At 52.8% G+C, this 14,444-nt stretch overlaps 2 protein-coding genes across 2 annotated transcripts in view; both read right to left on the bottom strand.

The window, feature by feature from the left end:
• Positions 1-420: 420 nt before the first annotated feature.
• Positions 421-3,695, bottom strand: LOC136020339 (uncharacterized). The gene is made up of 3 exons (XM_065691352.1): positions 3,207-3,695; positions 2,829-2,961; positions 421-1,294 (listed from the first exon to the last, which is right to left on the bottom strand). Exons 1-3 carry the CDS (start codon positions 3,392-3,394, stop codon positions 575-577), a joined length of 1,041 nt encoding a protein of 346 aa, XP_065547424.1. The 5' UTR covers positions 3,395-3,695; the 3' UTR covers positions 421-574.
• A 3,521-nt stretch (positions 3,696-7,216) lies between these two features.
• LOC136020348 (centrosome-associated protein CEP250-like) overlaps positions 7,217-14,444 on the bottom strand; it is a 30,486-nt gene continuing 23,258 nt past the window's right edge. Inside the window, exons 26-29 of the mRNA XM_065691369.1 lie at positions 10,925-11,077; positions 10,455-10,532; positions 10,253-10,303; positions 7,217-7,892 (exon numbers count right to left, since the gene is read on the bottom strand). Of these exons, the coding sequence (XP_065547441.1) occupies positions 7,605-7,892; positions 10,253-10,303; positions 10,455-10,532; positions 10,925-11,077 (570 nt within the window). The 3' untranslated portion in view covers positions 7,217-7,604. The remainder of the gene's footprint in view (positions 7,893-10,252; positions 10,304-10,454; positions 10,533-10,924; positions 11,078-14,444) is intronic.

Here is a 14,444-nt window from a genome sequence, read left to right as displayed (position 1 = left end):
TTCATGTCCCATCTCTCATCCACCAGTACCCCGAAGTCCTTCTACTACAGGATACTCTCAATCCCTCCATTCCCCAGCCTGTATTGATACTGGGGTTGCTCCAATTCAGGTGCAGGACCTTGCACTTGGCCTTGTCGAGCCTGATGAGTTTTAACGGACCCACCTCTTGAGCCTGTTCAAGTCGCTCTGGGCAGTATCCCATCCCTCGTGTCAGCTGCACCATTCAGCTTGGTATGAAATGGTGGGCAGGGAAAAGAAAAAAGGGAGAACAGGCTTTGGGATTATGCTATGCTGTTTTTCCTAATGGTCACTTGCAATGCTCTGTTTCATACTGCGTATTATTTGCATTTAAGTCAAGAGCCCAGTGGCTCAGCTGTCAGCAGTGTCAAGTCCCACTGCCTTTGCTACAGACAGCAGCAGGCTACCTACCTGGTGTGAATAAATAGGCACAAGCAAGCCTTTGGGAATAAACTTTTATTCTTGGAGCTGCCCAGGGCCTCTGTGGCCCTAGAGCCAGACACCTCTTTGGGTACCCAGCTACTTCCTTCTTTAATGAGTTGGGCTGCAGGGGCTCCTACAGCCTGTGTGGGGCTCCTGCCTGCACAGGGGGCTTTGGCGTGTGCTTACTTTTTTTCTTTAACTTCTCCTTCACAGTTTCCAGAACTTCAAGGACGATGGCTCTGACGTACTCAATCTCTGCATCCTGCTGCTCAGCTCTGGAAGCAGTAGCAAGGCTTTGCATGGACGTTGCCTTGCTTGCTCCTGGGATCTGCTGTTTCAGTGGTCTGGGTGATCCTGGCCTTGACACATCCTGACGATTCAGGAACTTAGAAAACGGACAGCATCCTGCAAAGGATGACAAGATGGAGCTAACACTTTCAACAGCCTCTACGGTCATTCCATCAATACAAGTCTGCAAAGATGCTCTGCTGGAAGCTGCTGGTTCTTCTCCAGATTTGCTCACTACGGAGGCTCTTCTGGCACCTGGCCCACTGGATGCCAAATGCTCCAACAAGATCTCCAACACCGCTGTCACAATCTCCTGAGCCACCAGTCTAGTTTTGTCCTGGAGATCCACATAAATCTGCAAAAGCTCTGCCTCACTGGTCCTGGCAAACAACCTTCCTTTGACCCCATGGGGAGCCTTTCCTGAGGCATGGTCGGACTGATCCTGCACCGTCACTATCTTGACCTTGTCCTTAGCCAACTCCTGAAGCTCCTCCTCTTCTTCAGGCAGTAAAACCTGCAGCTGGGATATGTTCTCAGGTGCTTCCTCTTTGGCACACTCAGAAGGCTAAAATGAGGAGCAGATCATGAGTGAAGGTGTTCCTCTGCCTTGGTTTGCTTTCCTCTTCCTCTTCACAAGACCCCTGCCCAGACAAAGTCTCAGCAATCAAGCTTGAAAAGCTCTGGTTTCTCCATAGGCCACCCAGCACACAGAGCTTTCTGGTCTCCTGTGGCCAGGAGACAAGTGTTATGAGCACTCTTCAGAACCAAGCAGTGCCATTTCGCTTAGAGCAAAGGGCACTGTAGCCCCACTGGACCTCAGCATGGTGAACTATGTGCCGTGGACCCTGAACTGCAAGCTAGTGGCTGTCTGGGTACTGCTGGTTGTGGCTGGAGGACAGGCCCCTGCGCACAGTGGGTACCCACAGGGGCTGGTACTTCCTGTGAGCTCACTGGCTTCAGAAGCAGGATGTATTGGGCAGAGTGGAATGGAGGTGGGAAAACCGTGGAAGATGCTTCAATAGGCTCTTTGCTCCAGTCTCTTCTGCCACGGGTCTCAGCCACTCTCAGTTGAGAGTGCTGCCCTGAACCAGAGCAGCCCATTTACCCCTTCTTGAGGCCAAATGCCAAGAATGGCTGTTTTCAGAGCAGAAAAGGGAATGATCCTTTTTCTTGTGGCACCTGGTTATTATCTGCCAGCCCAAGGAAATACATTGGCACTGATGAGACCACACCTGGAATCCTGTATTCAGTTCTGGGTCCCTCACTACAAGAGAGACATTGAGGTGCTGGAGCAGGGCCGGAGAAAGGGCAGTGGAGCTGGTGCAGGGCCTGGAGCCCAAGTGTGATGGGGAGCGGCTGAGGGACCTGGGGGGTTCAGATGGAGAAGAGAAGGCTCAGGGGGGACCTGATCGCTCCCTACAAGTGCCTGCCAGGAGGATGGAGCCAGGAGCGGCTGGGCTCTGCTCCCAAGGAACAAGGGATGGGATAAGAGGAACTGGCCTCAAGCCGCACCAGGGGAGGTTTAGGTTGGATATTAAGAACAATTTCTCCACCAAGAGTCAGGCATTGGAACAGGCTGCCCAGGGCAGTGGTGGAGTTACCAGCCCTGAAAGTGTTCACAAACAGTGCAGATGAGGCCCTCAGTGATATGGGTTAGTGGTGGACTTGGCAGTGCTGGGGAACGGCTGGACTTGATGATCTTAGAAGGTCTTTTCCAACCTGGCTGATTCTAGGATCCTTTAGACAGGAGGCAGCCTGCAAGCCTACTGTGGGCTGCCAGCCTCGTGCAAATCTGGGAAGAAGCTGCGAGTCACAAACAGCAGTGATCCGAAATTGTCCTCTGCCATCATTTGCCATTCTGCAGTTTGACAGCCTGACTGCCATGGCAGCAGGAGCTAAACCCTTCATCCTGGCACAGATACCACCCTGGGCAAAGTGTAATGTGTCCCCGCTTCTTGTCTCTGACTGCAACCCTCTAACAAGGACACATCACACACCAGCACAACCTCCTCAGCACCAAGCAGTGCTCCTGAGACCTGAGTACCAAAGCGCTGCTGCACAGCAGAGGTGGTCCCCAGCACCCAGCAGCTCCTACTCACCACACCCTGTAGTGTGCTGACTGTGTCTCTCCTCTTTCCCAGATGCATTTTGCAGCTAACCCGTTGCAGGAAGCGTTGCACTTTTTCCAGTGCCTCCAGTCTACCGATCCGTTTCTCGATGACAGCGAGAATCCTGCCAAGAGACAGGAAAGCAGCTGAGAAGGAGCTGCTCTATCTTGCCCATGCCCTTTCCTGCTCTGCCATTGCCATCATCCTGCTCCTGGTTGCTTTGCCCTGGCAAATCCCAGCTGCCTGCCCAAGGCTCCAAACACAGATTGCACCAATGTGTTCACAGCCTTCCACGAGTGAGGTTTGTTCACTTTTCCTCAGGGACCACGGGCCCCCTTCAAGAGCAAGTGTTACTTGGCCTTTTCTTACCTCTCTCTCCTTGCCCTCTCTCCACTTGGCAACCTCTTTCTTTGCTCGTGCACCAGCCACTCTCGCAGCTGAGAAACGTGCAGCTCATCTGGCAGGTCAGCGGCACCCTCTAATTTGTCCACTTCTTGCCAAAGCTTGTGCTGAAAGGTGACACGGTTGTGACTTACTGTTGCTGGACAAGTGTTCATGCCTCTGCGTGCTCAGGCATCCCATGGGCTCAGGACAGTGCTCTGCTTCAGCCACGCAACCAGGGCAGAAGAGAAATGCTTCCCTCGGGACCCTGCATGTTTGTATGGACCCTTCCTGCCCATGCCCAGCCCTGCACGAACTCAGGTAACAGCACAGCCCTCACCTCTCCTGCACTGGCTACTTCCCTAGGATCCCATAAGCCCTTGTCACCATGCCACTGACCTGTGTCCATGAGCACTGCACTTTGCCTACCTCCTCTCGCCTGAACATGTTCTCTGCATCCACCTTGAGCCTGACCAGGTGCTGCCTGTACTCATTGAACTGCTTCAAAGTGCAAACCACCTATGGAAAGATGAGGGCAGAAATCCCTCAGGAATTGTCAAGCCAGCTACTTGTGTTCTCAGGGACGTGAGCCCCACAGCCCTGTGCCATCCACCAGCAAGCAGTGGCTGCAGCAAGTGCTCTGGGAACCTCGCTTGACAGGGGCTGTTTTCATCAGCCTGAAGTCCAAACATACTCTGCCATCATAGGTGATGGAACCCTCTCTCTTCAGCATCTGCAGGTGGTCCTTGCGATGGTGGTAGGCCTGCAGATGTGGGTCATGCAGGCTGTTGTATTCCATGCTCAGCAGGCGGCAGTAGGGATCTTCCAGGTTGAAAAAACCTGAAGACTGGAAAAGCTGCAAGAGAGGTTTTCCAGAGCATGAAGGAGGGAGGAGAGAGCAGCAAAGAAATACCAACGGCTCCGCACCAGGGAGCCAGGAGCTTCCCTCTACCCCCAAGCACTGTCAGACTGAAGGGCTACAGTGCCCACTGCAGAGCAGGTGGCCACAAGGACTTCCGGGAATGACAGGGACCCCATAAAAAAGGAGAGCTTTCCAAACCCTTCCCATTCCCTTTACCTTTCCCCCTAGTACTGCCCTGCAGAAGACAGGCTTGGTGCCGGGGTACACAGGGATCTTGACCCCGAGCGGCAGATCCAGCAGCTGAGTATGTCCTTCTGCCAGTAACATTCTCCTGCTCCTGAGCTAAAAAGAGGGAGGCATCAGACATTACCTCCATAAACCTCCCACCCAGATGGCAGTTGCCAGAAAGGCTCTCAGAAGACTCCAACCAAGGGGAGTACCAAGAGCAGCCCAATCAAAAGCTGCTCTCTGCTTCCTCACAGCTCCCATCCCTTCCTCACCACCTCCCGCCTGCTTAGCCACAAGCTGGGCTGGGCAGAGAGGCAAGAATCCCTGAAAACCCTTCCCAACCATTCTTGGACCCCTCCCAGCTCCCCAGGCACATCAGAAAGCCTTAGAGCAGCCTCACATGTCCCAGGCTGCTGGGCCAAGTCCTCACCATCAGCTTGTCAGTCCTCTCTGCCCGCTTCCCCTCTGTGCTGGGCTGCATGTCTGTGCCTCCATGGCCAGCAACGGGAGGGTGCTCCATGGCTATTCCAAGTGTTTTCCTGAGGCTGTAACACTGCGCTGGCACATCCCACTCCAGAGGCACCCAGTGGCAGCCACCACAGATGCTGCTATGTAAAGCAGTTGCCCATTGTTTCGTTGGTGCGTTGCCATGTCACTGCCCGGCCGCACCAGGGCCTGCCTGACGCCCATCTGGATATGCATTTGGGACACCCATTCATGTGCATGAAATAGCACGAGAACAAAGAGTGGTCCTGCTCGGACAGGAGCCATTGGACCAACTGTAGACAGGGGCTGCTTTGGAAGCTGCAGGACTGCCTGCAGTGCCCCCTGGCCCGAGTATATGCAGTTTCCCATGCAGGCACTAAAGAGCTGCATTTGTAGAGAAACTCAATCAACACAGGTAGAGGCCTTACCATCAGCATGTGGGAATTAAGGCAATGCCCAAACCCAGGTCATAAATGAACTCCTGAGATTTTATTGGGAAGACCAGATGGAGTTCCAGGAACCTTTGTTATAGCACACACAGGCCTTTTGGCAGGGGACAAAGCAGATAACTGGGGAGTGAAGGATGCTATAGATAGCCAGCATGTCTGGCATCTACACAACAGCCTGGGGGGCTCAAGTCACTCTTGGACTCTCTCAGGAGGTAGCAGGCAGTGCCTGACATTCTGCATGGGTATAGGATGGTTCTTCTCCACCATGCTTTGCCTTCCCCCCCTTGCCCTTCTGCTGCCCCATCCCTCTCAGACGTTCCTTCTGCTCCGGCAGGACTCCTCCACAGGCCACAGGCTGTAGACCTCAGAGGTAACATTGCTGCTGCCATGGAGCACCACTGGCCCACAGTGTGTCCCCATCAGTGTCCCTTTCCATGGGTCATGCTCCCCAGACTACTGCTGGCTCTATCACTACTGGCAAGCCTGGGAATACAGTTGGAGTTGATGATCTTAGAGGTCTTTTCCAACCTAGTTGATTCTATGATTACCAGAGCTCACATGGACCACTGGAAGCAGGTAGTAGTCAGTGGGACTTACTAAACAAGGGCAGCCTCTTGGCAACACCTCTGATCCAAGCTCAGGGTAGGCATCACAGCCCCCTTGAGTGGGTCAGGCTGACAGATGGGTGCCTCTGTACCTTTCAAAGTAGAGTCACCCACTACTACCACCAACCACTACCTTTTCTTGGAAGCACTGGTAGCTCTATTGGTGGGGCAATTGGCTGTTGTTCTATTGTGGCAGGCAACACCCTGTTCAGCCCCCTTGCAGAGCTGTGAAGCAGTTCTGGGTGGGAATGTCAGGCTTTGGAGGAAGCCCTTTGCTTTTATTTGTCCTCTTCCTCCTCCTTTTGTTGTTTATTTCAGTTACAGGTTCCCAACCCTTGGATTAATGTGCTCCCTCTTTTCTGTGTGTACCACGGGGGTACGTTTGTAGGCTCTGCGCAGTGGTCCTCCCAAGTTTGGCCTTGGAGCCAGCAGTGCAGCCCCCTCCCAGCCTCCCTGACAGCCCTCAGCCTTTTGACTGCCTCCTGCAGCTCAGCCATGTCTTGCTGCATCACATGGCCTCTGTGCCCACCCAAACTGCAACGTTTGCCCCATTTGCCTGCTCAAACTGCAGTGTTTGTCCTGTTCACCCACTCAAACCCCTGCTTTTGTCCCATTTGCCCACTCAAATTGCCTTGCCATGCTTCCTGGGCAGCATTTTATCCTTTTGGAGGTGATGCTGCTCCTGCTCCTATGCAAGTCCCGACATAGACTTTAGCTCCCTTCGTGGCTCTTTCCATTCAGCAGAGACTCCTGGCCACTGTTTTCCCCATCAGCTCCAGTGCTGGAGGCAGGGGCTGCCTTGGAAACACTGAGAGACGAGGGTGCCCACGGTGCTCCCTGGCCTGGGTATATTCAGTTTCCCACACGTGCACTGAAGACCTTGCTGTGGCTCTGGAGGTACAATCCTGGGCCTGCTGAAGGCCTTCTGCTGCCCTCTGGGCACCTTGCTCAGTGCCTTGCAGGAGGGACGGGAGAAGGGTACCTGAGCTCCCCCGTTTCAATTGTCTCTGCTTCCTTTGAAGGTGTGACTGGCGCAGGGAGGCTGAGCAGTGGCAGGACCTTCCCTGGTTGAAGCTTCTCTTTGTTGCTTGGATTTCCTTTCTTCCTCTAGTACCTTCCTTCACTGTTTCCAGAACTTCAAGGACAATGGTTCTGGCATATTCCATCAGCTCTGCATCCACTGCTCAACTCTGGAAACAGCCTTTTGGGTGCTCCCCTTGGCAATCTCACACCTCACTTGTGAAACAGCAGTGTTTTGCAGTGGTTGCAATACAGGCAGCTTCACTCTCTTCCTTTGCTCTCCTGAAGAAAGCAGGGGAGCAGCAGGACATCATTGCAAGGAGATTTCTGCTAAGAGCCTGTGCAGTGTTTTGGAGAAATAAGTGTATTGAAAAAATAAAACCAGACACAAAATCATTGTATACAGTACAGAAACTGCAGACACAGGAACATCCTGATGGGGAAGGCTGTGTGGAGACTGACGAGGCAGGCTATCATGGAGTGCTTTGGAAAGAGGAGGAAATCTTACCTGCTCATAAGGTTCATCCTGCTTTTCCAGGCCTACAACTGACCCCATCCACATAAGCCAGCACCAGTTTTGTCCCACCACTGCTTCTGCTGGGCAATGTGCAGTGAACATTGACCTTTTCTCTTACTTTGGGACTCATGCCTTGAACAAAGCCCCCTGCCAGTTCACCTGCTACAGCAGGTCCCCGACTTGGCTGCTACCGAGGCCTTTTGCTGTATACTCGTCACATTAACTCAGGTCATCACTTGTGCCAGATCTGGCAGTTGAGTGCAACAGCTGTCTCTCAGGAGACTGATGGTCCAGAGGTATTAGTGCCAAGCTAAGGTTCAGAGACTGACCCAGCTTCCGAGTCTCTGCCTCCAGAACAGCAGCTTTGGGCTCCCTGAGCACCGCTGCTAAGGAGTAAGACAGCTCTTGGTGAAGGTCCGACAGCTCCTGGCTGGTCTTTGCACAACACTCAATATAGTCCTGCTTGTATTTTCGTTCTTGTGCCAGCTGTGTCTGTAGAAGGGAAACCTGAAAGAGGCAAAAGGCTGAGCTCAGACAAGCCCACACTCTCTGGACCATCCATAGCTGCTTAATACCGGCTGTCGGGAAGATGCACCCTCTAATTCCAGCCCTGACACTTTGTCGCTGTGGAAAGGGAAGTAACAGGTTCCCAGAGTCACCATGCACTGAACTGAGATTATCAACAACTCTTGAGTTTCTGTCTGGCATTCCATTCACATGTATGACACTGACACATTACAAGTGTATTAAAGAGGAAGGTTCCTACAGGATTTAGTAATCCAGCTCTCTTTTTTCAACAGAGAGATCTGGGCTACTGACACTTCAGTGCCACAAGCTGCTTCCTCAGTGGCAGTGCTACTGGTTACACAGGTACTGAAGATCTGTGCTGTTATGAACAAGTTTAAAACAAGGCTGTGTTATGAACAAGCTTAAAAGCCTGACAGCTAACACACAGAAGGGAAGCAAACCCATTTTCCCTAACTAAAGCATTTCACAAATGAGCAGAGCATAATGTGATGAACAAAGCCCAGGAGGAAAATTATCCTCAAAGGACCGCCAAGGCCTTGAAACTCCTCAAACTCCATTATTTCCTGGCAACACGGGGTTGTGCCTGCTGGGCCTTTTAGTGGGAGAGGGCCACAGCTCTCATGTGCTGTTAGGTTGGCACTGCAGTGCCAGCAGCTTTGGCATGTTGCCCTCTGACTGCTTGGGAGTGGAGGAGATGCACACAGAAAGTAAGACACCAAAGGGATGTCTTACAACAACCAATATGCATAGGTTAGGGAACACCTCCACTGAAGGGAGGGACAGATCTGAGCTTCCTTCTGAAACAGTAAGGGCACCTTTGGGAAACTGAGCTTGAAAAACCTTCCCATGGGAAGGTAACCCAGAGTACGAATGCGAGAAGCGGCCATCTGCTGCAAAGAGCATCTCCCAGGAAGCGGGAGATAAAGTTCCAGTTCTGCTGTTTCCCAGACCCAGAGGAGTGCCCTCAGTAGCCAGCTGAGGACTATTTTTGGAGCGGAGCACCTCACTTTTCCTGCTGAACTGCTGAAGCAGGTCCACAGTGCAGGCAGGCACAGCAGCCACAAGGGGAAGGAGCTTCAGATCATTTTCTGTAGCAACAGAGCATCAGACAGAGGGTTCCTGGTGCAAAGGAATATATCTTTATCTCATTAAGATATACCTCAATGGCTACAGCAGGGTTCTTGGCTCACTTGCCAGATCTAAGCATCACACACTCTACTCACACAAGTCTTACATACATTTTGCTCTGACCACCTGCAAAGGTTCACCTCCTCGGGGAGACCAGGGTGTAACTGCCCCGGAAAAGTACATGGAAGAGAAGTCTGGTGGCTGCTGCTACTGCCAGTACCACTGTCAAAGGATGCAATAGGGTTCAGTACCTGGAATGCACATTCTTACACAGATAAAACAAAAGTCCCTCCAACGCTTAGGTCTCTGACTCCGTCCAATACTGGGATAGTGATTAGCACAGAACAGCAATACAAGACTAATGACTGCCTGAAGGCTATAAGCTCTGGCACTGCCTCATTTCCTTGAAGCTCTGATAAGATGCAAGTTCCATTGTTAATTGAGCCAAGGGAAAACAGGAAGAGTCAGCAACACGAGTAAGATTCAGTGGGAAAGTCATAGAATGGCTATGGTTGGAAGAGACCTTAAAGACCTTCCAGTTCCAACCCCCTGCCCCGGGCAGGGACCCCTTCCACTAGAGCAGGTTGCTCCGAGCCCCTGTGTCCAACCTGGCCTTGAACACTACCAGGGATGCGGCATCTACAGCTTTTCTGGGCAGCCTGGGTCAGTGCCTCACCATGCTCACAGGGAAGAACTTCCTAATATCTAATCTAAATCTTCCCTCTGGCAGCTTAAAGCCACCACCCCTTGTCCTATCCTTATATGCCCTTGTAAAAAATCCCTCTCCAGATTTCTTGTAGGCCTCCTTTGGGTATTGGAAACTGTTACAGAGCCTCTTCAGAGCCCTCTCTTCTCCAGACTGAACACTCCAAACTCTCTCAGCCTGTCTTCACAGGAGATATGCTCCAGCCCTTGGAGCATCTTTGTGACCCTCCTTTACATCCTTGGAACATTCTCTATTTCCTGTCAAGTTCCAGTCTTATGAATCTCCTCTCATCCCTCTCCCACCCTGCCTGACCTTTAGGCAAGTCAGAGACTAGACCTAAGTGAATGATGCTGTCTGGCCATGGCCAGCAGATGTGTCTGACTGGGTATTTCCACTGCCCAGTGTAATCACTTCCTGCCAGCCAAACAAAACTCGGGCTGTAGCATCATGCAAAGTTGTGCCCATCAGTACAGCAGCTGCTGCTGAAAGCTTTCCTACTCCTCACCTGGCTCTGCAACTCAGTTAATTGACGACTGCAGTGTGCATGAGACTCCTCCTGTGAAGGGAACACAAGGATTTCATTTTAGTCTCCAGGCTGACCAGGGCCATTGTCTATATTCAACTCCTACCAGGTCTGCCACTGGGATTTGCGATCATTCCCCCGTACGGCCAGAGCCTCTTCCCATCAAGTGAGACTCTGTTCTCACCTGTTTCATCTTGTGCTTGTCAGATGGCAGTGACCCATCACGGTAAAACCTCTTCAGCCTCCTCCGTTCACACTCCACCTACACGTTGCATAGGAGAAAGGGTCAGAGAAACCTGCCACCAAACAAGGAGCAAAAGGGCCTCTGAACATCACGGCAAGGAGATTTCCACTCAGAGACTGTTAACTGCACCAGGGAACGTTAGGGGCAAAAAGCTACCTGAAGCAGATTATGGAAGAGAAAGCGCAAGAGGAAACAATTCTTGACACAAGAGAGTGTATGGGGATACTGGGCAAGAAGGGTGGCAATGGGGTGCCAGAAGAGAGAAAATACAAAAAATGTGTATAGGGAGAAGTGGGAGAAGGAAGGAAACAAGCAGGGGACTCCAGAGTGCTGTCTGTGGAATGTGTTGTGTTTCAGTGCTTATGAGTACTGAAATGAGGCTTAGCATAGGCAGAGAAAGCCTGTTTTACCTGCTCAAGAGTCTTCCTGAGCTCTGCGTTGAGTTGCTTCAGCTCAGCCTTCTCAACTTCCAGCCTTGCAACTTGTTGCTGCAGACGTTCCAGCCGCTGTGACAGGAGCCTCTTCTCTGAGAGCCATGATAGCTGCTCTCCTTCTGCAACAGCCTGGTGAGGAGATTCAGAGGAGATTATGTGAGCTGGTGCCACATGAAGGTCAGAAAGTTGTTAGAACCAGCAAGCTGGGGAGAGGGACAGGACTCAGAAATGGACAGTGCTAAATCCCTTCTCCTCCTCCTGGTCCACAGGCCAAAAAAGCACACACTCTTCCTAGGAACCTTCCTCCAGATCACCTCAGTGAAATGGAGTTGTTTGCTCTGCTGATACATATATAGTGCTATAGATAGTCTTGATATCAGCACTGTAATGATCTATATGGATGCCACTGAAATCTCCCATGGTTTTCATGTTTATTGCTCTTGTCACTTCTCTGCTTCAACAGACAAGAAGTTCACTTCTCTATCAACAGATCCCAATACCTGTCATCATTCTGATCGGGATCATAGTAATATTTACTAAGTACTGTATAAATGTATAATGCTTTTTATTAGTAGCATTTTTTATACGTTTGTATACTAACATAATGCTAAAAGTATTGGAAGTCCCAGGCAAGCGTGCAACACAGGCTGTTGCACCAGTTCCACTGGCAGTACCTAGGTCAGATCATGTTGGAGAAATGCACACTGATTTGCCTTCCTAGATTTGGACTGTGGCACAAGTACACCCTGAATGTGCAATGAAGCCTTTAACCTGACCAGCAATGGTACAAATTCCACTGGTTTCAATATATGGGAAAACCTGTACCTAAGACATAGACATCTCTGAAAGCATCCAAGAATCCTAGAAAGAATCATAGAATCACAGAATAGTTAGGGTTGGAAAGGACCTTACCATCATCCAGTTCCAACCCCCTGCCATGGGCAGGGACACCTCACACTAAACCCTGCCACCCAAGGCTCTGTCCAACCTGGCCTTGAACACTGCCAGGGATGGAGCATTCACAGCTTCCCTGGGCAACCCATTCCAGTGCCTCACCACCCTCACAGTAAAGAACTTCTTCCTTATATCCAATCTAAACTTCCCGTGTTAAACTCGTTACCCGTTCTCCTATCACTACAGTCCCTAATGAAGAGTCCCTCCCCAGCATCCCTATAGCCCCCCTTCAGACAATGGAAGGCTGCTCTGAGGTCTCCACGCAGCCTTCTCTTCTCCAGGCTGAACAGCCCCAGCTTTCTCAGCCTATCTTCATACGGGAGCAAGTTCAAGGTGCGGAGCTGCTGCGGACCCCTCCTGAAGGAGGCAGGCCTGGACACACGCTGCTGGCACCACGTCTTGTGCTGCCCTCGCAGCCTTCGCTGCGCGTGGGGCGCAGGTTCTCGCACGGGCTCACCCGTGATGGGCACGGCTGGAGGACGTCATGGGCAGGGCTGAATCCCAACCCCATGGACACATCCCAACTGCAGCACATGGGCACTGCTCAGGTCGCTCACTGAGTGCTTGTGGGACAGGGAAGGAGCACAGGAGACGACCCTGGCCCTGTGGAGCTGGCCAGGGCAGCCCTCACCCAGTTTATTGATTATTTAAGCACCAAAGCGTGTCTCTGTCGTCTCAGGGGGTCACGTAACGATTGCCCAGTGTCCCCCATGAAGCTGCAGCCCCTTCAGGGCTCGTCCCCATCCCCTGCTCGCAGCAGTTCTGGAACTCTGGGGTGATGTCACAGCCCGCGTTACAGGGGCAACTGCCCGTGCCCAGACACCAGCACAGAGCTTCACCCCTGAACCCGCTCTGTACCCCTGCTCCCACCTGCGTGCCCCGAGACCTTCTGCCCTGTTCCTGCCCTGCGCTTCTGCCCTGCTTCCATCCCCGTCTGCTTGTTCCCATTCCTGCTGCCCTGTTCCTTGCCCCTTGCACCCGAGTCTGGTACCGGACATGCAGCCCCAGAAGTGCACCCGTGTCCTGCTGGTGGCCGCGCTCAGCCCTTGCGGAGGCGAGGACACCAAGGGCTTCCTCCACAGAGTAAGGAGCCGGTGGGTGCCGAGGCAGGCGCGGGGCCGGGTCTGTGCCCTGGCCCCGCAGGCAGGGAGCACGGCCGCTCACCCCTGCCCTCTCTGCTCTGGCAGGTCCTGAAGCCGCTGCCGCCCCGCAAGGCGCTGAAGCGCAAGAAGCAAAGGCTCCTCCAGCTCCGGACTCCAGCCTGTCAGAGCTGGTGGGTGCCGCTGCACAAGGAGCCCCCGGCCTCCCGTCAGCTCCTGCTGGGGACGTGCCCGGGGCCCCAGCGCCCCACGGCTCTGCCCGGGCAGCGAGAGGGGACCGGGGTACCCAGAGCCCTGTCCCACAGCTGCGCTCCGCTGCTCTGGGCAGCGCCAATGCTCTCTTCTGCTTGGCTTTTGCCTTAGGCTGTTCCAACACATGCGGGAGCTGGAGGAAGAGGCCACCAGCAGGACCCGAGTGGGGCTGGGTGAAGAACCCATGGAGGTGGATGGGGAGGTGGAAGAACCCATGGAGGTGGACGGGGAGGTGGAAGAACAGATGGAGGTGGATGGGGAGGTGGAGGACGATGACGCAATGGACACCAACTGATGAGTGGTAAGGCAGCACGTGCTCCCCATCCACTGCTGGCAAACACAATGACCATCAGTAGCCTCACTGAAATGACCTTGTGCTGCTTGTTTCCAGGGCTGGTCGACGGGGAAGTTTGCAGTGTGTTTGAAGTTCTCATTAGAAGAGTTCCTGTTTTCCTTGAAGATTGTTGTTTTTTAAAGAAGATTGTTCATTTTTCGTTAGGAGTTGTAGGTTTAGGTAGAATAGGTGTAGTTTTAAGAATAAGCGTTGTACTTTTAGGTAGAATAGTTGTAGGTTTAGGTAGAGTAGGTGTAGTTTTAAGAATAAGCATTGTACTTTTAGATAGAATAGTTGTAGGTTTAGGTAGAAGAGTTGTATTTTTGAGAAGAACGGTTGTTCTTTGCTGTTTATTTTATTCATTTTTTGTTGTTTTGTAAATACATTTCTTGACGTTCTTCTGACCCAGTCTCTCTTTGTAGTCACTGCGATCCCACGTGGCTTTGGCAGACAAGTGGTTTCCACTTGCTCTGAGCTCCCAGGGCTGGAGGGGCCATGGGGGTGGCGCTGGGTGCTGGGGCACCCCAACTGTCCTCACGTGGGCTCCCTGCCCTGGCAGAGCGGCTCTTTCAGGCTCTCTGCAGCTGTGGGCAGGGGTGGGCACGGGCGAGGGACCAAAGCTCTGGGCGCTCAGCCCGACCCCTCGGTGGCTGCAGGGCCCCTGGTCTGGTGCTGCCGTCGGGCACAGCCTGCGCCGGCGGTGACGGAGGCTTCTCGGGCGGCTCCTCAAGCTGGAGGAAACACGGCCACGTACAAGGAATCCCTCATGGAATCACAGAATCACAGCGTGCCCGGGCTCGGGTCACTGCGGGGAGCAGCCTGCACCCGGCATCCTGGTGGATGCTGCTGCCCAAAC

The sequence above is a fragment of the Lathamus discolor genome, chromosome 11 (assembly GCF_037157495.1).
Source record: "Lathamus discolor isolate bLatDis1 chromosome 11, bLatDis1.hap1, whole genome shotgun sequence".
Taxonomy (NCBI): Eukaryota; Metazoa; Chordata; class Aves; order Psittaciformes; family Psittacidae; genus Lathamus; species Lathamus discolor.
This window is presented reverse-complemented; position numbering and strand designations above follow the sequence as displayed.